At 43.1% G+C, this 25881-nt stretch overlaps 1 protein-coding gene across 3 annotated transcripts in view; it reads left to right on the plus strand.

Annotated features, from left to right (window-relative positions):
* Positions 1-25881, plus strand: part of LOC115476560 (zinc finger protein 211-like) — a 112614-nt gene that overhangs the window by 36884 nt on the left and 49849 nt on the right. For 2 of the 3 annotated variants that reach the window (XM_030212987.1, XM_030212988.1), the window contains one exon: positions 21928-22038. In XM_030212987.1, coding sequence (XP_030068847.1) covers positions 21928-22038 — 111 coding nt within the window. Of the gene's footprint in view, positions 1-21927; positions 22039-23628; positions 24425-25881 lie in introns of those variants that run through there. The other variant, XM_030212989.1, reaches the window with a different exon arrangement.

The raw sequence follows: 25881 nt of genomic DNA on the forward strand, positions 1-25881 counted from the left end.
GTGTGAGTGAATGGGGTCTGTTCTCGCTCATTTCATATCTTTAGAGGTACTAGGCAATGATGTTCGCTCTCTCCTCTACTGTTCGTTTTATCCTTGGACCCCTTGGTTAGGGCGATACAAACTCATCCAGAGATCAAGGGAATTCCGATAGGGACCTCGAGGTTTCTTCTGTCAGCCTTTGCGGATGACTTACTGGTGCACTTGACACAACCATCCCAATCTCTCCCGGCTCTGTTGGAGCTATTCCAAGAATTTGGAGATTATGCGGGATTCAAGCTTAATTATATGAAATCTCTGGCATTGGCGTCCTCAGAAGACCAGAAGAAGGAATGGGGGCAGGCTTTCCCACTTCGGTGGGCACGAGGGTCATTTCGCTATCTGGGAATATGGTTGTCTATGACCTCAGCGGATCTTTATCGATTGAATGTGAATAGATTGCTAAGTGGTACAGAGACCAGACTGAAAAGTTGGGTGACACTGCCTCTTACACTTTATGGGCGCATTCAGCTGTTTCGGATGGTGGAGTTCCCCAGATGGCTTTACTGTCTACGGATGCTACCAGTCCTTATCAAACAGAGAGATCTCAAAGTCTTACATCGTTTACTCAGACGATATTGCTGGGGGGGGGGGGGAAAAAGCTAAACTACCACTACCTCTGTTAATGGGCAACTGGAAAGAGGGGGGCCTGGGTTTGCCAGACTTGAGAAGATATAATAGGGCATGCTTATTGCGATACTTTGGTGACTGGTTTTTTGACCGTGAAGATTATACACCCCGGAGAATAGAGGCTCAATTTTTTGCTCCTTGCCACTTTTATTTTTTGTTACAGGCACCTGGGGCTCGTATACCTGAACACCTAAGAAATAGCCTGTTGCTAACATCTTTGCGGTTTCTTTGGAAAGACCTGATGGGTATTTGGGGTATATCGAAAAACACATCAGATATGCTACCCATTTGTGGGAATTTATTGTTTAAACCGGGGATGGACAATAAAACATTTCAGGCTTGGGGACGCTTGGGCATTAGTCGTCTGGAGCATCTTTTAAACCAGCAAGGGACGCTATTAAGTTTGGGAGCTTTGGGTATTGGCTATGACATGAATAACATTTTTGCCTATAATCAAATTATACACTATGTGAAGACGGTAGACTCAGAGGCTTTGAAACACAGACATTGTCACCGAGTAAGACAGTTTTTAACAGGAGGAGACACAGAACGACTCTCTGTCTCTAAGTTGTACAAGCTCTTGGGGAAATTGCCACTTCTAAAGGACCGGGAGTTAATACAAATGCGATGGGCCCGAGATTTAGCGAGACCAGGGCTGTCTTTGGATTTTGATATGTTAGTTTCTAGAATTCCGGAGATGACTGGCAATGCAGGCTTCCGTGAATGCCAATACCGAATTTTGCATAGAGCATACCTTACAAAAGCTCAGATTTTTAGGATGGGAGGGGTGGAAGACCCACTATGTGAAAAATGTGGAAGATTACCTGGGTCATTATTTCACTGTTTGTGGGAATGTTTTCGGGTACACCATTTCTGGAGGGAGGTTCTGCAATATCTGTCCTTTCTGTTGGGCTCTGGGGTAGTGGACTCCCCGATGGGTGTGTTGCTGGATAAACATGAGGTGTTTGCACTGCAGAGCATATCTGGAAGACATTTGATCCGTAGGGCCTGTTTGGTTGGCAAGAGGTTATTGCTTTGTCAGTGGGTGGGTAGTGCTCTCCCGGATTTCTGGCACTGGAGGAATAGATTCCATGAACTAATGTTATGTGAGCGCCGAGGGGTGGGAGGTTCGAAGAGGAGGAGGAAGGCCTTTTTGGACATCTGGGGCCCGTATATTCAGACACTACATACCAGAGGTAGAAGTCTGGTCCTGAATTCCCTTTGATTTCACAGCGAGATACATTTCTGGAAGATATCTCAGGGTGGGTTAGGAGGGGAAGGGAGGGTAGACGGGAAGAGTATGATATAGAAGGGTGGGAGTCTGAGAGATGGAAAAAAAGGAGAATGGCATTTAAAACCGTGATATGTTCCTCCTGCCCTGTGGGCGTTAACTTGTTGATGAATCACAACTTTGACATATGATGGAGGAGACATGGAAAGTAGTGAAACACAGGAACTACATATACTGACTACAGAATGTTGACAGCATTCCATATTTATTTTCATTATGAATCTTGCTGAACAATGTTTTGGTTACTGTTTGATGCAGTCCAAAGGTTCCTGTAAAGCTTCCTGGACAATAATTCTGTACAGATTTTCTCTTCAACAATGGATACAGTCAATAAACATATTACAAAAAGAAAAGGGAGGGGGAGGGGGGAGGGAAAGGGAGGGGGGGATAATAAAAATGTTGATGATAGAAGTTCAGATGTATTAGTACAGGTTTGGAATGTTTACTACTGGAGTTTTAAGGATTGGCATGATATTGTATCATTTATGCATTCATCAATAAAAACACTATTACAATAAAAATCGGAGGAAGGGGCCTGGAACTGGAAGAGAGGGAAGGGTCTCGGAGATGAGAGGGAGGGCGTCGGGACAGGGAGCGTGCGGCTGCAGCGAGTGTCCATCGGGGAGGAGGTTGGGTGAGGGGGGCTCTGGGCGGGGGACTAACATCTTGCTGATTGAAATTTCCAAAAAAGAAAGTGATCGGTTCAAGAAAGAGATTGATCTAAAAGATAAAGATTTACAAGAGACTTATGTGGTGGATTACAGTAAATTTATAGAAGACATCAAAGCTTTAGATTTTAAAAAGTGTTAAAAGGTCAAATTTGACAAGTTTAAGAGTGATGAAGCAGATTATAAAAAAGAGGCCTGGTATATCCATGGATGAGGAGCAAACTCCAGATTGTTAAACAATCCCAAAAATACAAGAAACCAATCAGGATAGATCTGAGGATGAACCAAAAAAAGCAGAAAGAGGATTCAGAGTGAAAAAGAGACTTCTTTATCACTGTCATATATTTCACTCTCTAGCCCCTCTCCATTCATTTCAAGGAATTTTTTAATATAATAACATATGGAGCCAACAGCTGATGGAATAAGATGAGGTTGAGGATCTCTGAGGAGAGGTAGAGGACTGACATACACCAGATCAAACACCTGGTGGTAAACCTGTCTTCTGTATGGTTGTCCCAAACTCAGAATAAAGTTCTAGAAAAAGGCTTGTTTTTTTTTTCTCTACCTACAAATATAAGGGATTACAATTTTTTTTAACAAAGTCGCGCTAGCGTTTCTAGCTCGCAGTAAAAATCAGCTGGCAGTAAGTGCTGACACCCATTATATTCCTATGGGTGTCTCAGCATTTACCACCAGCTGATTTTTACTGAGAGCTAAAAACACTAGCGCAGCTTTGTAAAAGGCCCCCATAATGCCTTTCAGACTCAGATTGACCTATTTAAAATGACCAGGAATCTATAGATCAGCATAATTTTTCAAAACTTTCTGCTGGACCATGTGATGGTTCAGTAGCTAAGCGTGCATCAAAATGGGTTTTCCTAGTCATTCCATTCAGATCTACCAGAGGATTAGGATGAAAGACATTGAAGCTGTAAAACAGAAAAAGAAATTCTACAATATTGCAAAAGAAGAAAACCAAGCTGATCTCCCTACAAAAGTACACATATATAATCCATAAAAACTGCTGACAAGGGCGGTGCCATTGTCATCATGGACAATTAATAGACAACAACACAAACTTCTACCTTCCCCTTGAAACTAACTCGAAAAAGGATTTACACAAGCACATTGAATCTCTCATGACCATAGGAATAGAAGTAAGGTTTCTAACAACTAGAGAGAGAGTTTCTTTGTGTGGAATATTCAGTCATCTCTACTATTTATAGTTTGCCAAAAATACATAAATCTTTGAATTCTCCAAGTCGACTGTTTAGTATGAGCTATAGGATCAGTTTTAGAGCCTCTATCCAAATTTACAGATTTTTTTTTCCTTTGACCTCTCATTCTAAAGTTGAAATCATATGTAAGACTCTGCACATGTGATTAACATCCTGAAGCACATTCATATGAATCCCTCAAACATGATTCTTGTTACTCGCAATTAAGAATCCCTCTATGCTAATATTCCACTGGACGAAGTTTTATCCATTGTCAGGTCTGTCCTTGGGAACAGAAATTCCCCTAGGATCCTAACAGAGTTTTTTTTATAGAATTGACTAATCTAGCATTAACAAAGAATTTCTTTACGTTTAATAGTCATTTTTTCAACAAATGAAAGGCACTGCCATATTGGGACCTCCGTGGTTCCAGATTTTTATCCAATTTGTATGTAGTGAAATTTGATGATACTTTTCTGTATGAAAACGACTTCGATGACATTTTTCTTTGGAAGAGATACATTGACGATGTCCTCTTACTGTGGCAAAGAGACCACCAACAACTAGATTGTTTCTATCAACGGCTCAACCAGCGTGATTTTTATCTAAAATTTCAAATGGTTTGTGATGAACTAGAAATCTCCTATTTGGATATTCTGATTAGGAAAAGAAAAGATTATTCTGAAACCACAGCAATCCAACAACCAGGAACAAGTATTTGCATTATCAGAGTTTCCACGTAAGGAGTATGAAAGATAAACTTACCTGTAAGTCAGTTTTTATGCATAAGAAGAATTTGAAGCACAAGACATAGATTTGAAGCACAGATTCAGGGAGAAAGGATATCCTGATATTGCATTACCAGTGCATATATAAAAGCCAGACATATGATCCGTTGTCTTTGTTAACTACAAAACAGAGGAATACTAAGGACAAGTTCTTCTGCCCTCTGTACTTTTCCACATTTGGCTGGAGACATTAAAAAGATTTTAAGAAAACATTTGTACTTTAAAGTTTAGACTGATTTAAGCGCACACCAGAAGGCAGAATCTTAGAAGTAAACTTGTTCCATCAGCCTTTCGTACACACAAGAAATCTGAACATTTCAAATGTGGCAAATGTATGTTTTGCAAACAGTTAATTGTGACTGGTACATTTACATCGTGTTAACAAGGGCAAGGTAAAATTACATCAATTCACTAATTGTACATCAGATTTTTTTTATATATGCTGTTGTCCATGTAAGTTGTTATACATTGGAAAAATGACTCTAAGCTTAAAACAAAGACTTTCTGAACATAAAATCTGCATAAAAAGAGGGTGGCTAAAGGCCTCTTTAGTTGATCATTTTTAACTTGAAACAATTTTTATTGATGACTTCACAGTATCCGACATTACATTCTTACGCAAGCTCTAGCAAACAAACATAACAGATCCAACATGGTAACATCAAGCTTGTGCCATATCGATACCATTAATACTTCCACGTCATCAAATTTTCTCCCTAATCTCTTCTACCCCCGGCCCCCCTCAACGGTCCAGTGAGAATCTATTTAAAATTTGACTTCGAGCTACCGGTGAGATTTTATTCAAATAGGCCTCCCAAATTGCAAGAAACCTCTGCTGCCTCTTTGGAGACAAGTGGGCTCCCTGTGATTCCCAGATCATATGCTGGTGTATCTTATTCTTCCAGTACCAGACCTTACCTAGAAACAACTTCGCCCAGATTCCCAGGACCCCAACAGCCCAGAGTGCAAAAAATCGCTTTTTCAAATGTGAGGGAAACCCTGCGCCCGAGCACTAAGCTATGAAACCCTGCTATTGCCGACCAAAATGGTCTTATGTATCTACACTGCCACATACCGTGAAACAGAGGCATCTGTCGACCCACATTTCTGACATTGTCCCGTATCCACTACCCCAGCATGGCAGGCCTGTTTAGGAGAAAAATATGCTCTGTGGTACTGTACAAAAATGGCATTCTTGTAATTCAGCACTGTGTACTATTCGCGAGCCCCCTCTAAGAGTGGCTAACAAGACTGTGCCTCGATTGGCTGACCCACTTCCCATCCCCACCGATCTGCAACCACTTGCAGACTCCTTGTGGGTGAGCACTTTCCAAGTTCTTTACAAAACCATGATACCGAAACTTGGCCCAGGGCATCCCCCTCCAGGAGCCCCCACAGCTGTTGCCCGAAAACTACTGAGGCTGCCTGCTGGCAAGGCACTCAAATAATGAAACAGCTGAAGATAAGCGAGAACCACCGCGGGGCCCTGTGCCTCTTGGGTAAAAGATTCTTGAAAAGACAGGATGGACCCATCCTCCCTGACTACATCTTCTAGCAATAACACCCCCCCTCTCTCCCAATCTTCGCAAAATTTGGTTCTCAGTACCTGGTGAAAAATCTGCGTTCCCCCCCCCCCCCCCCCAGGCAAAAATACACTGCTGGTAGGCTTCTGTCCCCACAGGGAAAGCAATGAACGCCAGAGAGACCATAGTGGTCGCAGCAATACACTTCCTCGAATCCCCACGGGTAGTCTTCCCTGGGGAGCATGAAGTAAGTAATTCAAGTGCCAGGGATGAAAGTATGCGCGCTCTAGTTCCACATCAGTATTTATGTTAGTATCCAAAAGCCAATCTCGTAGATGCTTCAGTAGGCAAGCCTGATTACCTACCCAAATCTGGGAGACGCAACTCTCCTTGATTCTGAGTGCCCACTAAAAATCTCCATTGCATTTTGGGCTCCCCCCCCCAGCAGAACTTCATCAGCATTTTCCGTAAGGACTCCAAATCCTGATGCAAGACTCTAATGGGGAGCGACTGCAACACATACAGCCATTTTGGAAAAATTATCATACGATAAAGCTGTATCCGTCCCATAAAAGTTAGTGGAAGCATTGTCCAATGCGCTAGCTGCTGCTGTCTAGTGTCCCTGAGCAGTTTAGTAATATTAAGGTCATATAAAAGCTTCGGATTCATTGGCAGCTGTATGCCCAAGTACCGAAACGAGTCCTGAGCCCATTGTAAAGGGAAGGTATTACCCCAGGACTGCCTGACCTTCTCTGAGCTGGCCAGTGCCTCCGACTTGGTTAGGTTAAGTTTGAAGCCAGAGAAGTCGCTATACTCCTCCAGGCTTTCCATTAAGTGAGGTAAAGAGAACTTCGGGTCTGAGATCAGCAGAAGGAGATCATCAGCGAATGCTGCTGACTTGAACATCTGCTTACCAAACCGCACTCCCCAAATCCCTACATTATCTTGAATCGCCCTAAGTAATGGATCCAAAGATAATACAAATAAAAGCAAAGACAAGGGGCAGCCCTGCCTGGTTCCCCTTATAATTGGAAACCAATCTGAAAAAACTCCATTTGCGAGTATTTTCGCCCTAGGATCAGTGTACAAAGCTTGAATGGCCTGTACAAAGAAACCGCTGATGCCATATGCTTTCAACACTTCGAAGAGATATCCCCACTCCACCCGATCAAAAGCCTTTTCGGCATCAAAAGTAATCAGTAGAGTGGGGATATCCTCCGACCTCACCCTTTCCAGTGCTGTCAAAATACGCCTCATATTCTTTGCCACTACTCTCCCACAAGTGAACTCTACCTGGGGTTCCAAAATCAGCGATGGTAGCACCCTCGCCAGTCAGTTGGCCAGAATCTTGGCCAAGTATTTAGCTTCCATATTTAACAAAGGTATAGGACGGTAAGAGTCTGCATGGTCAAGTGGCTTACCAGGCTTAGAGAAGACAATAATTTGAGCCTTATTAAGATGACGAGGCAACTGTCCTTGTATGGGTTCGAGGCAACTGTCCTTATATGGATTCGTTGAACACATCTGCCAGGAGCATTCCCATTTCAGGGTGTAAAAGCTTATAAAACTCTTTACGCCACCCATCAGGCCCAGGAGCCTTGCCTGACTAATCACCCACTCCACCTCCTCCGCTGTGATGGGCACATTAAGCTCTGCCAAACCCTGGTTCGCCACTATAGGCAGATCCAGGCCCGATAGGTACACCTCTCCGTCCAAAGGCGTTGACGTCTGAGGGCCATAAAGATGACCAAAAAACTCTTTTAATACTGTATTAATATTGTTATCGTGGTGCACCAAGCTCCCCCGTAGCATCTCGCAATGTGACTATCTTGCCTGGCCCAGAACTATCGGCCATTTTAGCCAGTTGCCTGCCACTCTTGTTTGCAAATCTATAAAGTTTATATTTGTAATGCGCTTGGGACTTCTTTGCTCGCCTATGCAACAATTCATTTAAAGCCTGTTGGACCTCCAGTAATTGTTTTCTAACCCCCATGGAGTGACTCCTCCCGTATTGCTGACGCAGAGAGGTTACCCTTCTCTCTAACTGCAACACCTTGTGGTGCCAGGCTTTCCGCTGAAAACTATCATAGGATATCACCTCCCCCCCCCCCCCCCCCCCCCCCCCCCCCCGCCGGAGGATAGCCTTCGCGGCCTCCCAGTAGAGAATTGGGTCCTCTCTGTGTTCTACATTGCTAGTCTTATAGTCTTGCCATTTAGATCCTAAAAAGGACTTAAAGCGACTATCCTTGTACAAGAAGATGGGAAACCTCCAAGAACCTCCCTGAGGAGTACCGTCCGTAGCCTGCAGTTGTAATTCCACCCATGCATGATCAGAGATCATTATGGGTTCCAGCTTTATTGCCCCCACAGAGGACAGATGTTCTCTGGAAAGTAGCCCAGAAGATACACACACGCATATTTTCAAAGCACTTAGACTTACAAAGTTACATAGGGGCTCATTTTGAAAGCACTTAGACTTACAAAGTTCCATAGTAGCCTATGGAACTTTGTAAGTCTAAGTGCTTTGAAAATATGCCTTTTAGTAACCTATGGAACTTTTTAAGTCTGAGTGCTTTGAAAATATGCCTTTTAGTAACCTATGGAACTTTTTAAGTTTAAGTGCTTTGAAAATACACCTTATAGTCTCTTAATCTTCTGAAGCAGAAATTGTATCAGCGGTTAGCTTAGCGGAGTTTAAAAAAGGTTTGGACGGCTTCCTAAAGGAAAAGTCCAAAGACCGTTATTAAATGGACTTGGGGAAAATCCACTAGTTCTGGGATAAGCAGTATAAAATGTTTTGTACATTTTTGGGATCTTGCCGGGTATCTGTGACCTGGATTGGCCACTGTTGGAAACAGAATGCTGGGCTTGATGGACCTTTGGCCTTTCCCAGTATGGCAATACTTATGCACTTATGTAATGATTGGATAGCATCTCATGGCCTTAAGCTGAATACGGACAAAAATGCCACTGTTTATTCTTTGGCCCAACCATGGTCACTCCGTCACCTCAACCTCTGCAAATGTGTTGCGTTTTACCAGTGGCTGAACAGGTGCGGGTGCAGGAAGTGATTTTGAACAGTTCCTTGTCCTTCGCCAATACATGTCTCAAATTGTTAAAAGCTGTTTCTTCAAACTGAGAACTTTATTCAATTCGTCGGTTATTTACTGTTTCTGCTCTCCGGGTACTTCTGCATTCATTGGTGATTTCTACATTAGATTGCTGTAATTCTCTATTATGTGGAGTTACTCAGTGACAGTTGAAATGCTTGCAAGTGGACAGAACGCGGCCTTACGTTTACTTACAGGAGCAGGCCATTTTGAACACATCACTCCTTACTTGCGAGATGAACACTGGATCCCTGTCTCATATCAAGTGACTTATAAATTACTGCTTCTAGTTTTTAAGACTCTTTCCTCTGCGTCTCCTCTCATTTTTTTGCAGCCATACAATCCCTCATGGACACTCCGCTCTTCTCAGGGTGGACTACTCCAGATTCCTTCTTTGCTACCATTTGCTCCTTTACTGTTAGGAAGAAACTGTTTAGTGTGCAAGACCCCATTCTATGGAATGCTCTCCCAGTGAACCTACGCTTGACACAATAATTGGATGATTTTAAGGTTAAACTTAAAACTCACTTGTTTCACAAGGCATTTGGTAACCTAGGCGTCTGACTGGGGCCTGATAGTAGTGGGGGGGGGGGGGGGGCAATTTGATCTACAGCAGTGCAGCTCTTTGTTCCTTCTATCTCTCCTTTTCTATAATATTTTAGTTCCTTTTCTTTCTGTGTTTTTTTTTTAATGGTGTTATTGTGGAATTGTACCTCTCTGATAGTTTTCTCATGAGTGGTAAATTGAGTACAAAATAAACTTTAAACTTTTGGAGACGGAGATTAGCAATTACTGATGACATGAGTTTGGATGAGACGGTCAATGGATGGGTAAATTCATTGTCAGAGTCTCTAGATTCAGTAGCCCCGGAAAAAAATATCAAACATATAAATTGCAAGTGACCGACTCACCCACAAATGCGCAGTAGGGAGCATGTCCTGAACGTTCCGCGCATGCGTTTAAGCTCCCCTCGTGCGGCGTTAAGATTAAACAACGACGAAAACCAATATGAAGCTGGGCGGAGCACCAACGAATAGCTCAGCAATGTTATCCAATGCACAGAAGCGCAACGTCAATGGGTGGAGCCGCTACGGCGAATTAGAGAACTAAAACCAATGGTCAGAGGCACAGTGATTGTGGGCGGAGCAACTGCGGCGACTTGCACTAACATAAGCAATGGGCAGAAGCGCTAACATACAGGGAGGAGCCAAGAGCAACGAAAACCAGTGGGCAGAGGCACATCGATTGTGGGCAGAGCAACAGGGAGGAGCCAAGAACGACGAAAACCAATGGGCAGAGGCGCAACGATCGTGGGCAGAGCAACAGGGAGGAGCCAAGAACAACGAAAACCAATGGGCAGAAGCACTAAAATCTGGGGCAGAGCCAAAGCGGAGACCTGAGCGACGAGAAACTAAGGAAGGAGAGAAGAGAACCACGATGTGCAAGGACACAGCAGGAACGGCGACATGGGCGAGGCAAAACAAAGAACAGCAGCAGAAAACAAAAAGAGATCCAAAAACGTTATCGGCCACACAGGAAAAGGTAAGAAGGTGCATTCACACACACACACACGTCCTGCTTTGCTGCCTGAAGCAAAGGCATAACTGTCCCGCCCCTTTGGCTCACTGAACAGCGTGAGTCAGCAGAAGGGGTGGAACAACAACAACAACATGTATACGGGGGGGGGGGGGGGGGGGGTGGGGGGAGTAAAACCGGCACACGATTGCAAAACGAGCCTGACATTCAAAAAGCTCTAACAACTGCCTACAAGGACACAATGAACCACCACTGTGACACAGCTCCAACAACAGACTACAAGGAGACAATGAACCTCCACTGAGACAGGGAGTCATAACAGCTACTAGCACTCTCTCTTACTCACTCACACACACACAGAGAGAGAGAGACATACACACACACACACACACTATATGAGAAGAAGGGGTGGGGGCAGACAAATGAAAAACATACCCTGATTTCCTACTTTAAAAAAAACAAACAAAGGAGCAACTAACACTCCACTCTGACAGGGAGAACTAGCTGCACACTCTCACACTCACTGTCAATTTTCCACAGAAACACACTTCCTCTCTCACGCACTCTCACACACAGACACACACACACACAATGTTATAAGAAGGGGTGGGGGGAAGGCAAATAAAAAACAAACCCTGATTTGCCACTTTAAAAAATGGCTATAAGGAGGCACTGAGCACCACCACTGTGACAGCTCACTCTCACGCTCTCCAAGGATCAAATTCTGTTTACACAAAAAACATTGTATATAAAAGTGTACTGTAAAAATCAAATATTAAATGCTTTTTAACTTTATTTCAAAACTTTATTTAATGAATCAATGACGGGAAGGGGAGGGCAGGGCAGAGAGGAGGGTGCCTGGATATTGGGGGAGGGCAGAGGACAGAGGAGGGTTGCTGGACATGGGGGAAGGGCAGGGGACAGAGCAGGGTTCCTGGACGGGTGGGGGGGGGGGAGGCCAAGGGAAAGAGGAGGGTTGCTGGATATGGGGGAAGGACAGGAGAGAGAGGATGGTTGGTGCACAGGGGGAGGGCAAGGGAATACAGGAGGGCTACTGGACATGGGAGAGAGGGCAGAGGAGAGAGCAGGGTTGCTGGATCGGGGGAGGGGAGGGCAGGGGACAGAGGAGGTTTGCTGGACATGGAGGTGAAATTTTAAAAACTCGCCCGTTTTAACGGGCTTATTGGCTAGTAATATATAAAGAAAGTAATGAGAAAGATCGTTAGTATACTGCTGTTTTGAAAGAGGTGCGTAGAGGAGGGAGAGCAGCCAAATGAGTATGGAGAAAAACCAGAGATATTGATGATCATGAATATATTTGTTGAAATTATTGGAATAGAAAATTTTCTGGGGCCCTTTTACTAAGACGCATAGGCGCCTATGAGCATCCAACATGCGTCAATTTGGAACTACCGAGAGACCCGGGTGATAATTCCATTTTGTATGCGCGTCCCATACGCGCAGCAGAAAATATTGTTTATTTTCTACCACGTCGCGCTAACTGGGTGGTAATCGATAATGTACGTGCGCACACGATTACTGCCCAGTTAACGCATAAGACCTTACTGCTAAGTCAATGGGTGGCGGTAAGGTCTCAGGCTCAAAATGGATGTGCGCCAATATTTATTTAGCTGCACGTCCATTTTTTGCAGGCGCGCTGAAAAATGGACCTGCGCACGTCCAATAATCACACCTACAACAGCACAGGCCATTTTTCAGCACACCTTAGTAAAAGGACCCTCCTATGAGCAAACTAGAAATTCATACTATCAAGAGGCGATTTAAATTGGCCAAAGGAATTATTTCAAACTGTATACTTTTTGATTAATGGTAATAAGTTTGATCAGAGTTTGTCTCTTTAAATTCATGGTGACTGGTTGTATAAAAAGTTATATTCAGATGAGGTTCATTCTTGTAGGGTCGTAAGAGAAGAGGTTAAATTGGGTGTGTCTGAATTATGGTCAGAATCCCAGACAGTGCTGATGAAATTTCTGACTGTGTTAAATCTTTCCCCTGTTTGCTCCTTTTCAGATCCATGTTCTTCTATTTTATTTAGATCCATGGTGGATTCTGCCAGGTAACCACCTGCAAGAATACTTTTTTTAATATTTCCACTAGTGCCGGAAATGCCGTGCGCTGGGGGTGGAACTACCGCTAGCGCCCTTGTTAGGCTGGTTGTAACTCCAAATTGGTGCACGGTAAGCCCGTGGTGGGCTTACCACTGCTTAGTAAAAGGGCCCCAGAATTTGCTAAGCAATTTTGTGTTCCTGTTAGTCGTTTGGCTGAAACATGTAATCAAGCCTTTTCTGTTACAGGGGCAAGTTTGATGGAATCACTTGCCAGGACATTTAAGACTTTGTTCCAATAGACAACAATTAAAGAAATATTTGATGATCTCAGATTTATAATAGGCTGTTCTCTTTGGGATTGTAGTATGATGTAAGACATTTACAGAAATGTTTTGTTTTAAATGATTTTATATGTTGTTTTGTAACCCACTTTGGATTAAAGCAGAGTATAAATATGAAAATAAAATAATTAATAAAAGTAATTAACCTGAGATTTGAAGATCTAGCTTCATTTTCCAGAGCCTCAATTTTAGCTCTCATAATCATATTATCTTTTATTATAGAGGCATCACATGCCTGTATTTTTAATTTTTCATCTTTAAGTTCCTGCTTTGATTTCTTCAAATCTTTTGCCTCTGGAATGCAAAATGCCAACTTCTCCTCTTGATCCTGTACCTTCTGTGCCAGTAAATTAACTTGAGGGATCAAAACTTTCCCCAATTCAGATATGGCTTACCAGATGGATTGCAAGGTAAAATGTTCTGGCCATGATAGAGTAAATTAAAATATCTGAGCTGAAGGAATGTGCTCTCCTTTTCTGACAAGTGCCTTTAGCTCAGCAGCCCCAACGATGGAAACGGTCTCTTCAATGGCATCTTTCTCTCACTGACAAATGCTGAGCTTCGTTCTGGGAAAATCCGTTCTGGTTTCAACTCCTTAAGCCTGCACCTGCAGGTCGCTTATAGCTTCAGTAAGCGTCTGTTCATCCTGCCTGGTCATAGGGAAGGAAGTTTGTTGCTGACTAGGAGCGTTTGCTGCTGTGGGCTGAGAGTAGTATCCAAGGGAGGAAAACTGTCCTCCTGTCTCTGGTTCTGGTCCCAGCGCCTGCACTCCAGAGCTCAAACTTTGAGGTTCTCTACGATGAAAAAAAGAATCCAGTGATCCAAGGGAAGCAGATACAGAGGTCTCCAAGGGAAAGACCTGTGGTTTCCCTTTCCATTTACCAATAGGTATTAGTTTAAGAAAATGTAAAAACGGCATGAAGAACAAGTTCACATTCCCGCCGCCCAATTTTGTTTATTTTATTTACAGGCAGATATGTTATCCAACTCACTATGAATGTAATATTCACCCCTAATGCTGAAACAGGTTGGGCTTTTTTTTTACAATTGATTTTGAAGTGTCTCTCTCTCTCTCTTTCTCTTTCGATATACATACACACACTTGGAACCACCTTTTTATTGGCTCTCATTTGAGCATTTTTTTTTTGCTGCCACATTGCTCATTTTGTTCGCTACATTCGTTTTGCAGTTGATAATTGCCTCTTTTTTTTTCCTGTGACTAATCCAATAACATGTCTATTAAATGAAACCAGTGAAAAGCCTTAGTATATTTCATAAGGAAAACCCTCTTTAGAAATGATCAGCATCTGATATACTGTAGACTTAAAATAAAAAATATTACCTTTACCATATGTATATACAGTGGGGGAAATAAGTATTTGATCCCTTGCTGATTTTGTAAGTTTGCCCACTGACAAAGACATGAGCAGCCCATAATTGAAGGGTAGGTTATTGGTAACAGTGAGAGATAGCACATCACAAATTAAATCCGGAAAATCACATTGTGGAAAGTATATGAATTTATTTGCATTCTGCAGAGGGAAATAAGTATTTGATCCCCCACCAACCAGTAAGAGATCTGGCCCCTACAGACCAGGTAGATGCTCCAAATCAACTCGTTACCTGCATGACAGACAGCTGTCGGCAATGGTCACCTGTATGAAAGACACCTGTCCACAGACTCAGTGAATCAGTCAGACTCTAACCTCTACAAAATGGCCAAGAGCAAGGAGCTGTCTAAGGATGTCAGGGACAAGATCATACACCTGCACAAGGCTGGAATGGGCTACAAAACCATCAGTAAGACGCTGGGTGAGAAGGAGACAACTGTTGGTGCCATAGTAAGAAAATGGAAGAAGTACAAAATGACTGTCAATCGACAAAGATCTGGGGCTCCACGCAAAATCTCACCTCGTGGGGTATCCTTGATCATGAGGAAGGTTAGAAATCAGCCTACAACTACAAGGGGGGAACTTGTCAATGATCTCAAGGCAGCTGGGACCACTGTCACCACGAAAACCATTGGTAACACATTACGACATAACGGATTGCAATCCTGCAGTGCCCGCAAGGTCCCCCTGCTCCGGAAGGCACATGTGACGGCCCGTCTGAAGTTTGCCAGTGAACACCTGGATGATGCCGAGAGTGATTGGGAGAAGGTGCTGTGGTCAGATGAGACAAAAATTGAGCTCTTTGGCATGAACTCAACTCGCCGTGTTTGGAGGAAGAGAAATGCTGCCTATGACCCAAAGAACACCGTCCCCACTGTCAAGCATGGAGGTGGAAATGTTATGTTTTGGGGGTGTTTCTCTGCTAAGGGCACAGGACTACTTCACCGCATCAATGGGAGAATGGATGGGGCCATGTACCGTACAATTCTGAGTGACAACCTCCTTCCCTCCGCCAGGGCCTTAAAAATGGGTCGTGGCTGGGTCTTCCAGCACGACAATGACCCAAAACATACAGCCAAGGCAACAAAGGAGTGGCTCAGGAAGAAGCACATTAGGGTCATGGAGTGGCCTAGCCAGTCACCAGACCTTAATCCCATTGAAAACTTATGGAGGGAGCTGAAGCTGCGAGTTGCCAAGCGACAGCCCAGAACTCTTAATGATTTAGAGATGATCTGCAAAGAGGAGTGGACCAAAATTCCTCCTGACATGTGTGCAAACCTCATCATCAACTACAGAAGACGTCTGACCGCTGTGCTTGCCAACAAGGGTTTTGCCACCAAGTATTAGGTCTTGTTTGCCAGAGGGATTAAATACTTATTTCCCTCTGCAGAATGCAAATAAATTCATATACTTTCCACAATGTGATTTTCCGGATTTAATTTGTGATGTGCTATCTCTCACTGTTACCAATAACCTACCCTTCAATTATGGGCTGCTCATGTCTTTGTCAGTGGGCAAACTTACAAAATCAGCAAGGGATCAAATACTTATTTCCCCCACTGTATTCAATGATTAAGAAAGCTAGCTTATACATATGTATTCAGAATAAATAAATATAACCTAATTTCTATCCTTAAAAAATATCTTTTGAATCCAGTAGAATAAAATCTTCATTTGAAACAATCACATTCAAACTATTGATCTCTTCATAAACGAAATGAATTCTAGTCTGATGTGATGATTCACACAAAAACTTCTTAATCTACCTCTGAGGAATTACACACCAGTGCAACAGCAAGGCAGCTTTTGATATAACTCTAGCAAAAAGACTAGCATTACCACTGCAACAAAACATCAAAACATATTAGTTTATTTCCCAAAAGAAGTTTAAACCATTATCAAACGAACCATAATAAGGTACTACTTGCCAAGAACTCAGATCAAGCGTTCTGCAGCATGTTAATCAAAAAGCAGAGGGCTACTCTGCCGCCATTTATAAAGAGGAACTCCTGCCTTACTACACTGATTGGCAGATGACATCACTTGCCTTCACCACCATTCAGCCATTAGAAACGTTACTGGCTGAATACCCATTGTGAACAATATCCAAACACAATTGTCCTCCCAGTTCCTAGGGTATTTTTGTCAAGTAACACTAATTTCTGTAGTTTAAACTTTTACACTCTTTTGTGTTGGTGATCGGCTCCTGTTTCTAGAGATATTTAGAATTTATACAGCACCCTAAAGCAGGGTGCTTTACAACAAACCAAGGGTCCTTTTATTAAGCTGTGGTAAGAAATGGCTTTAGCATGCCCTTATGTGGGTCTTTCTGGCACACTAAGACCATTTTTACCGCAGCCATGAAAAAGGTCTGTTTTCTGTTTTTTCAATATATGACTTTGTGTCCCATTTAGAATGATGCTAACTTGAGTCCCAAAGTGTTAGGTAGTTATTGTCCTATATCTGCTTTGCCAATCTTAGCAAAGATAATTAAGAGGTCTGTACATTGTCGGTTGGATGATTATTTCTCATGTATGGAGCTTTTGGACCATTTTCAATATGGTTTCCACAAGGCTCATATCACAGAGTCCTTGGTACTTGCTACCTTGGATAAAGTGCATCGTGGGTTAGAATATCACATTGGCTATTCATAGCCTACCTTGATATTTCTGCAGTGTGTGACATACTAGACCATCAGATTTTGCTTCACCATTTACATACTTGTGGCCTTGCGGGAACAGTACTGAAATAGTTCAGCTCGTTTTTGTCAGGCAGAAGGCAAAACATTTGTGTAGGCTTTCAGATTTCTAGGACTAGGTTGTTGCAAACCAGAGTCCCACAGCTGTCGGCTGTTCTTTTCAACTTGTATTTGATTCCATTGTGTAAATTGCTGTGCTGTTTTGGAGTTTCTTATTGTATTTATGCGGTTGAATGTCCAATTTATGCTCCCAGTGGATTTGTCAGTCTCAAATATGATTGCACAGTTGCAGGTTATTTTTGAGGGCATCTTAGATTGGATGAAAGAGAATAAATTATTATTGAATGTTTCTAAGACTGAACTTCTATTGGTAACTAAAGATTCCATTTCAGATATACCTTCAGAAATTTTGCTACTTGGAACCCCTGTAAAGAATGTTAATCAGGTATGCAACCTTGGCGTTTGGTTTGATTTACAGTTGTCTTTTCAACCTCGACTACTGAATGTGATTAGAAATTCATATTTTAAGCTGCAGTTATTGAGCAAATTGAAACAGTTTTTGTCATTTTCAGATTTTAAATGTTACAATCTATGGTGCTTATTGGAATTGACTATTGAAAATTTTTTTATTTAGGACTCTTTGATTTCTGTATGCAGGCTTTACAGGTTCTGCAGAATTCCACAGTACCGCTGTAGTTGGGTGTTAGTAAGTTTGATCATATCACGCCACATCTTGCCGGACTTGGGCGGCTCCCTGTAGCCTACCGTGTCAAGTATAAATTACTTATATTGGTACATTTGGGACTTTATCATGCCTCTTCCATTTGTGTACTTCATGCTTTACCATCTTATGTTCCTACATAGACATTACACACGGCGGATGTCTGTATATTGGTGGTGCCAGCCTTTCGACAATCAAGGCTAGAAGCAACTCGGCGAAGGGGTTTTTCACTAACCGAACCTTGTGAATAGAATCAGTTACCACTGGTGTTAACGTCAAACACAAAATGTCACTTTCTTAAAGAAGTTATTGAGGTGTTAGCTTTCGCAGAGTGCCTTTGCAACACATTGTGCTTCTTTGGATGGACTAGATGCACGCCTAATTTAAAAAAATATATATTTATAGTTTATTTGGTAGTGTATGTTTAAGTGGTAGATTTGTTGATGTTTTTGTATCTTGATTTGGATAAAAACAGGTTATAAATAATCTAATCTAATGTTAGCATTAGAGTGGAGGAGTAGCCTAGTGGTTAGTGCAGTGGACTTTGATCCTGGGGAACTGAGTTCAATTCCCACTGCAGCTCCTTGTGACTCTGGGCAAGTCACTTAACCCTCCATTGTCCCTGGTACAAAAAAGTACCTGAATATATGTAAACTGCTTTGAATGTAGTTGCAAAAACCTCAGAAAGACGGTATATCAAGTCCCATTTCCATTAGTGTGCAGCCATTAAAAAAAAAAAAAAAAATGACATGCTCTCTTATGTGGCTCCCTCGTAAGCATCGTTGTTTACCGGGAAATCTTTGTCCTTCCGTTGTTATGACTTTTTAAAAATTGGGATGGCCTTTTTACTTGACCTGATTTGGTCCTTTTGCGCTTCAAGCCTATAGCTTTTAATCAGTTTTCCCCCCGGGCTTTGTCTCAGGTTTCTTTACTCGCTGGGCCTCTTTTGGCTTGGTGTCCTGGGGTCAGCTGTTTGACAATGATGCCTTGGTTTCTTTTGAATCTCTTGAAAGCTGACTATCCGGTGTTGCCACAGGAGACTTATGCATACATTCAACTATGTCATTTTTGTCTGCGGCTTCCATTCGTAGCCGAGTGGTGTGCGAGGAGTCCTCCTTGGAGGTCCTCTGTGAAGACTCTAGGCCCTAGGGGTACACTGGGCTCGATCAGTTGTCTTTACAAACACCAAAGACTTAGTCTCTGCCCTTATGTTTTGGGGATTACTTTTGAGGATGATCACTGGAATACCATGGAAAAGACTCGAGCGTTTCTGTTTCTACACCTTTCAAAGAAAATGCAGTTAAAAGTGATGTACTGTTGGTATCTCACCCCTATTTGACTTCACCATATGTTCCCTAAGTCTTCTCTGTGTTGGAGGGGTTGTGGTGAACTTGATACTATGGGTCAACCATGTCGGGGCATGGGATTATTGAAGAGCGGTGCAACATCGATTACAGGGCTGGTTGAATTGACCCATTCAGTGGTCACAAGCTCACTTTTTGTTCCCTAGGAAACCACCAGATCTTACCTGCTCTCAGGCCCTCTTCGTACGCCATGCTATGTGTGCTGCCCATGTGTATTTGGTAGCTCACTGGAAACAGCCCTCTGTCCCTTCCCTGGTGAAGTGGGTGCATTCCTATGGTATTTTTATGACTGGATCATCTTTTGGCAAGTTGTCGCCACTCTCTTGCTAAATGGGAGGCAATTTGAGAGCCTTTTTTGCACCATTGCTCCTCTTGGCTTTCTAGTTTCTGGTCTTTGTCGTACCTGGATCTTTATTTTGGGGGAGAGAGAGGAGTGTGTGTGGGTGGGAGTATACAAACAAAATGCTTTTAGGTGTGGTAAACCAAGAAGTGTTTAGAAGTACGTGTTGAGCTATTTTTTCTCTTTGAAGTTGGGTGACTTGTACTGGTGGGATGCCATTAAGTTTGTAACTACGCTTTGTATTCATTATTGTTGTGCAACCTTTCATTTTTGTTGTTTCCTGTTACTTTGACACCTGGTTCTTAATAAAGACTTCTAAAAAAAAAAAATTACCATGGGAGTATTTACTACCAGCTATATAGGAGATGGTAAGGGCTTCTAGGGAAACTGTGCGTTAACCAGTTAGCATGCAGTAATGTAGATGCAATAATTGGTTAGCATAGGAACACCCATTCTCTGCCCCGACACAACCCCTCACAAAAAATTACTGTGCACTTAGCATGTGCACACCAAAATTAACACAGAACGCTTTAGCACATCCTGCATTAGGCAGCTTAGTAAAAGGACCCCTAAATACATGTTCAACTAGTCCCTTTCCTAGTGAGCTTATAGTCCATATACCTAAGGCAGTCAGAAAGAAAGTGACTCGCCTAAGGCCAGAAGTGCCGATGGCAGAAAGAAAATTTAAACCTAGATCACTTAGTTTCCAGTGCATTTTATAGGCCTGGTAACTGTCACTTTCTCCTTTGTTCTTCCAGCTCAGTTGGAACCAGTGCTTGGAGTTTGGCACCATAAACCTTCCTGGGGATCAAACCCATGTTTTTACAGACCCATTCTCTTACCTTTCTTAGTTTGGTTATTGTAGCAACAGTTCTGAGGGCTGGAGCTTTGCATTATGGGTTCCAGACCCAGCTGTCAGGTGGTTCTTATGATCTTATGTCACCATTAATGATAACCATAACACCCTCCACCCCAGGGGCTGTGAAATCTGCCTCCATAGCATCCCCAGCCAACTTGGTAGTTCCCTGGTTTGATCCCCATTTGGCAGTGCACAGCACTAAGGGGGGGGAGGGGGTAATTCTGAAAAGTGTCGATTGCACATGTAACTGTTCAGAATAATGACACATACTCATTTACATGTGCACATATGCGTAAATATGCCAAATTTGCACTTGTGCTATTCTGTAAATATTTGCGTATCTTACATAATACGTATTTTGCAGATGGGCATGTACATAGGCGGAGATGGGATCATGGGTGGGACTCTCACACATATAACTTTTGGAATACTATAAGTTATGTGTGTATCTCTGACACTTAGATGTGTGTACTTACGCCAGCTCTTGCCTAAATTTATAGGTATCTAAGCTGTTTATGCTAGTATTCTGTAATGGAAAGTAGACGTCTACTTTCTGTTGCAGAATAGACGCCTACCAGGCACACTTCAAGCCACCTGACCAGCCCCCTTCCTATTTTTCTATCCATTACGATATCCTCTGAGAAAGACCATTACACCTATCTCGTTTCTAGCAGCTCTTCCTCCTACTGCACTACCACAGACCCTTCCTAAGCTTTGGTGTTTACCTCTGATCCCCTGCTGTGCAACACCTCTGCTTGAATTCCAGTACCATTGTTTCTCCACTAGGCAACTGCCGCAGGCTTCCACTACCCTTTCTGAGAAATAGAAGTTCTTCATTACATTGCGCTTGAATCTAGCCCCTGCTAATGGACATGGTCCATCAGTGTAGAGCTTTCTTTCACCTGAAAAATGCAGCTCTCCAGAAGATGACTGTGATGGAGTATTAACATTGTTGCTGTTGATGATATCTCCATTTTAATTTTGTTTTTATTGTTTGAGGTTAGGGAGGGAATGCGGGTAGGTTTATATTTTGTTTTGGATCTGTAAACTGCTTCAATTATTTGTTTTTAACATATTAACAAGTACGTGGTATGTACACATTTTAATAATAATAATAATTAATTACCTCATTGTGCACACTTTACTGAGATTCCTATATTGCTGATTTATTTCTGTGCTATAGATTTGCTCTGTCTTTGTCTGTGCTGTGAGTTCATGGGGACCTTCTTGTGATATAGTCTGTGTAATGACGCCTCTTAAAAAAAATTCCTCAGCTTTGCTGCCATGCAAAAAAAAAATATATATATATATATATAATTGGTTTACTTTTGAAATTTAATAATAGGATATCCAGCAAATGTGCACCCTGAAATCCTGCTAATGATTAAGGAAGAGCAAGAGGCTTCTTTAATGAATCAGCAGAAGGCCATGGGAGCATGGAGGGTACCTGGAGCAAGTAAGTGACAGAAGAGCGCTGTCATCTGTGAATTTAATACAAAAGTGAAAACAAGAGACTTATTGTATGAAGAAATATGGCAGAAACTGTCTGAATTAAGTAGCAGCCACCAACAGGATGGGCTGCTAATTGGTTGAATGGCCTCTGTGGAAAATGAATGGAACTGAATGCTTCAGTTGATGAATTGATGAATGTTGAACTGGTAAAAAGGGGTAATCTACTGGGGCGATTGGAGGTAGCATCTGTGGATCTGTAGATGGTTTTTAAAATATGTTTATTTTTACTGCTTCACCAGACTTATGGCATTAAATGGACTTTTCTAACACTCACTGTAAAATGTATCGTCGTGGACACTGTCCTGTCTGTCAGTCAGTCATTGTAACTCCGCTTCTCTAGAATTGGTCCCTGTACTTTTGCATTGTAGAGGCCATTGCTCTGTCTTTTCATTTATAAAAGGCTATTTTAGATTCTTCAAGCTAACCAAATTGGCAGCTGTGGAGGTCCCTGTAGTACAGTGGCATAGCAAGGGCGGGGTGGTGGGGGCGGTCCGCCCCGGGTGCATGCCGCTGGGAGGGTGTCGGCTCCGCTGGTTCCCTGCTCCCTCTGCCCCGGAACAGGTTACTTCCTGTTCCTGGGCAGAGGGAGCAGGGAACCAGCGGAAATGATACCCCCCAGCGGGGTGCACGTGGCAGGCAAGAATGCACTCGGGGGGGGGGGGGGGGGGGCTTGGGGGATGCGCCGGGGGGGGGGGGGGTGCGCAGCTGCAAACCGCCCCTGGTGGCAGCCGCCCTCGCTATGCCACTGCTGTAGTAACTGTATAACTGGGGCTACAGTCCCCATAGAGAGTAACTGTGCATCAGGGGTGGTCATTGTACCTCCAGAGCCGTATTGGTCACTGACTGATTCTGGGGGACATTGCAGCACTGCATTGTGGAGGGGTTATTGTTCCCCAAAATATTGCTGCATGGTATGCCAGTGTTTTCTCACCCCTTCTTTCCAAGTTCACTTATTAAGGAAAAGGTTGTACTCTTAATTATTTCTGAACAGCCCTAAGCCATACCACTTATGAGCCTGTAAAATAAGAGTAGTGTTCTATAGTTGAGGCTGCACCATCCTTATCTTTATTGGTGCCTTAGCAGAGGTGTGCGAGGCCCTGCTGTCCAGAGAAGAACAGGAAACAAAGATCCACCAAGCATGGGACTGTGAACTGGTGCATGCTTTCAGTCTCCACTCAAGCCCTGTCACTACTCACTTCATGTTTCCTGTCTGAAAAGGAGACTTGCAGGAGTAGAGGGCAACAATGCTGTTAGGACAGTGAGCATTCCCAGGTTCATGGCTCCAAACCTAATGAAACTTGTTGCTGTGATTTTTCTCCAAAGAGCAGCACCATGCATGCTTCCACCAGCAGGGATGGAGTGGGAGGTGATAAGGAAAGTGGAGTAAGAGATGGACGAGAAGGAACGTAGACATGAGAAGTGTGCAAGCCAGGTTTTTCCTTAAAACTTAAATGTTGATACTGTGATTCATAGTTTGTCAGCATGAGCAGATGAAATAATGTTAGAACCTAATATTTTTACATTCACACAATAGGAGATGATGTGAACCAGGAGAAGAGAGATCTACATCCTAAGACTTATACAGAGAAATCAAAACATGTTGTAGAGACTGTGTTAGAGAAATCTCAGGAGGATAGCCTCTCTTTTTCTGAGAAGAGACAAGATGAGGCTGAAGGGTGTTGGAGATTCCCTGCAGCATTCAGGGGTGATACAGCTCCTGAGTGTGTAAGGAGTATCAGTAGGCTAGCAAACTCAGTTACACGGGAGTGGGAAGCGCCACGTATCCACCTTGAATGTGAGAATTCCTTGCTCCATCCACATCTGGAGAGGCCACAGCTGTGTACCGAGAGTCCAAGCATGCCAGACAGGGTCCAGGTTCATTGGCAGAGGCATGTGGGCTCCAGATCCTACCAGTGTCCTGAGTGTGAGAAGTGCTTCAGCCGGAATTCCACCTTGAAAGTTCACCAGCGTACCCACACTGGTGAGAGGCCCTATTCCTGCTTGGACTGCGGAAAGAGCTTTCGAAAATCAGACCAGCTGAAAGTGCATCGGAGGACTCACACAGGTGAGAAACCCTATCGGTGCGGGGAATGTGAAAAGAGCTTCAGTGACAACTCAAGCTTTGTCCAGCACAAGAGGATTCACACTGGTGAGCGACCCTACTCGTGTGCTGGATGTGGGCGGAGCTTCCGGCACAGCTCCAATCTTATAGTGCACCAGAGGACCCATAGGAACTTGGATTAGAAGATAATGTTGCACTCAAACTCATGGCAATATCATAGACCAGAGGTTATCAACTCAGTCCTTGAAACACACCTAGCCAGTCAGGGTTTCAGGATACTCTCAATGAATTTAGTAACATAGTAGATGACGGCAGAAAAAGACCTGCATGGTCCATCCAGTCTGCCCAACAAGATAAACTCATATGTGCTACTTTTTGTGTATACCTTTCCTTAATTTTTATCTGCCATTTTCAGGGCACAGACCGTAGAAGTCTTGCCCAGCACTAGCCCCGTCTCCCCCCACCAGCTCTGCCACCCAATCTCGGCTAAGCTTCTGAGGATCCATTCCTTCTGAACAGGATTCCTTTATGTTTATCCCATGCATGTTTGAATTCCATTACCGTTTTCATGTCCACCACCTCTCGCGGGAGGGCATTCCAAGAATCCACCACTCTCGCCGTGAAAAAATACTTCCTGACATTTTTCTTGAGTCTACCCCCCTTCATTCTCGGTTCATGAGAGATCTGTATACCATGGAGGTAGTGCATGCAAATATCTCTCATGCATATTTGTCATGGGTATCCTGAAAACCTGAGTGACTGGGTGTGCCCCGAGGAATGGGTTGAGAACCTCCATTGTAGACCTTTTTAACCCAAGTGGATAAAGCTGGGACATTGGGTAGCATTTTTTTTTAGGTGCCTAAATTTGTACTTCATTTATTGAATTCCCTCCACCTTGACAACCAAATAAGAGCCTTTGAGTTAAGATAGCAAGGCCATGACTGAGAAAGTAGGTTTAAATTGAGGAGGTCTAACAGAGTATCAGACACCATATGTGGAGTCCGGAAATGTTTTAAGGAGGACTCTAGCTCTGCAAGTTGTTGACTGTCAGCCTTTTCTTTTTCCAAATTCAGTAGGTCTGGAATGTCAGTCTCAGTCCCAGTAGTGTAGGGAATATTAAGACATACAGGGGAAAACAAGAAGCTTTGGGTTAAAGCAATGAGGCCATGAGTGAGAAAGGGGCAACTTAATGAAAAGAAGATTTGTCTGCTTCTGCCTGTTCACTCATACCTGAAATAATGCCTGTGTTAGTCTGGTGCTGTCCACTGGGAAATAGGAAAAAAAGGGGAGATGTTAAAAATAATCTCTGTGAAGACTATCTTAGCTTATGGCAGTACTGGATCTGGGCAGTGTTTTCTTTTTTTTTTTTCTCCTCACTATTTCACCAAGTCCAACCCAAAGCAGCCACTCAGTTGCATCTTTCTTCCAGCTGACTATTTTTTCCTTGGTACAGAAAACCAGGAGCAAATGTTTCTTCAGAGGTTCTGCTGCCATGCCTTTGTCACCTTAATAAATGTTACAATAGCACATTTGCACCTTACTGATATGGTTTTGCCTCTTGTGACCTTATTTTACACACACACACACGATTTGCAAGTCTGCAATCTTGATGGTTTCCTTCTGATGCCTCTTATTTTTTACCTAATAAGTGCTATGTCTGCGGTCTGTGGCTTCTGCAAAGGCGTTAAAATCAAGAGATTGGAAGCCAGCCAGCCAAAGGCCTTG

The sequence above is a fragment of the Microcaecilia unicolor genome, chromosome 8 (genome assembly GCF_901765095.1).
Source record: "Microcaecilia unicolor chromosome 8, aMicUni1.1, whole genome shotgun sequence".
NCBI classification, from domain to species: domain Eukaryota; kingdom Metazoa; phylum Chordata; class Amphibia; order Gymnophiona; family Siphonopidae; genus Microcaecilia; species Microcaecilia unicolor.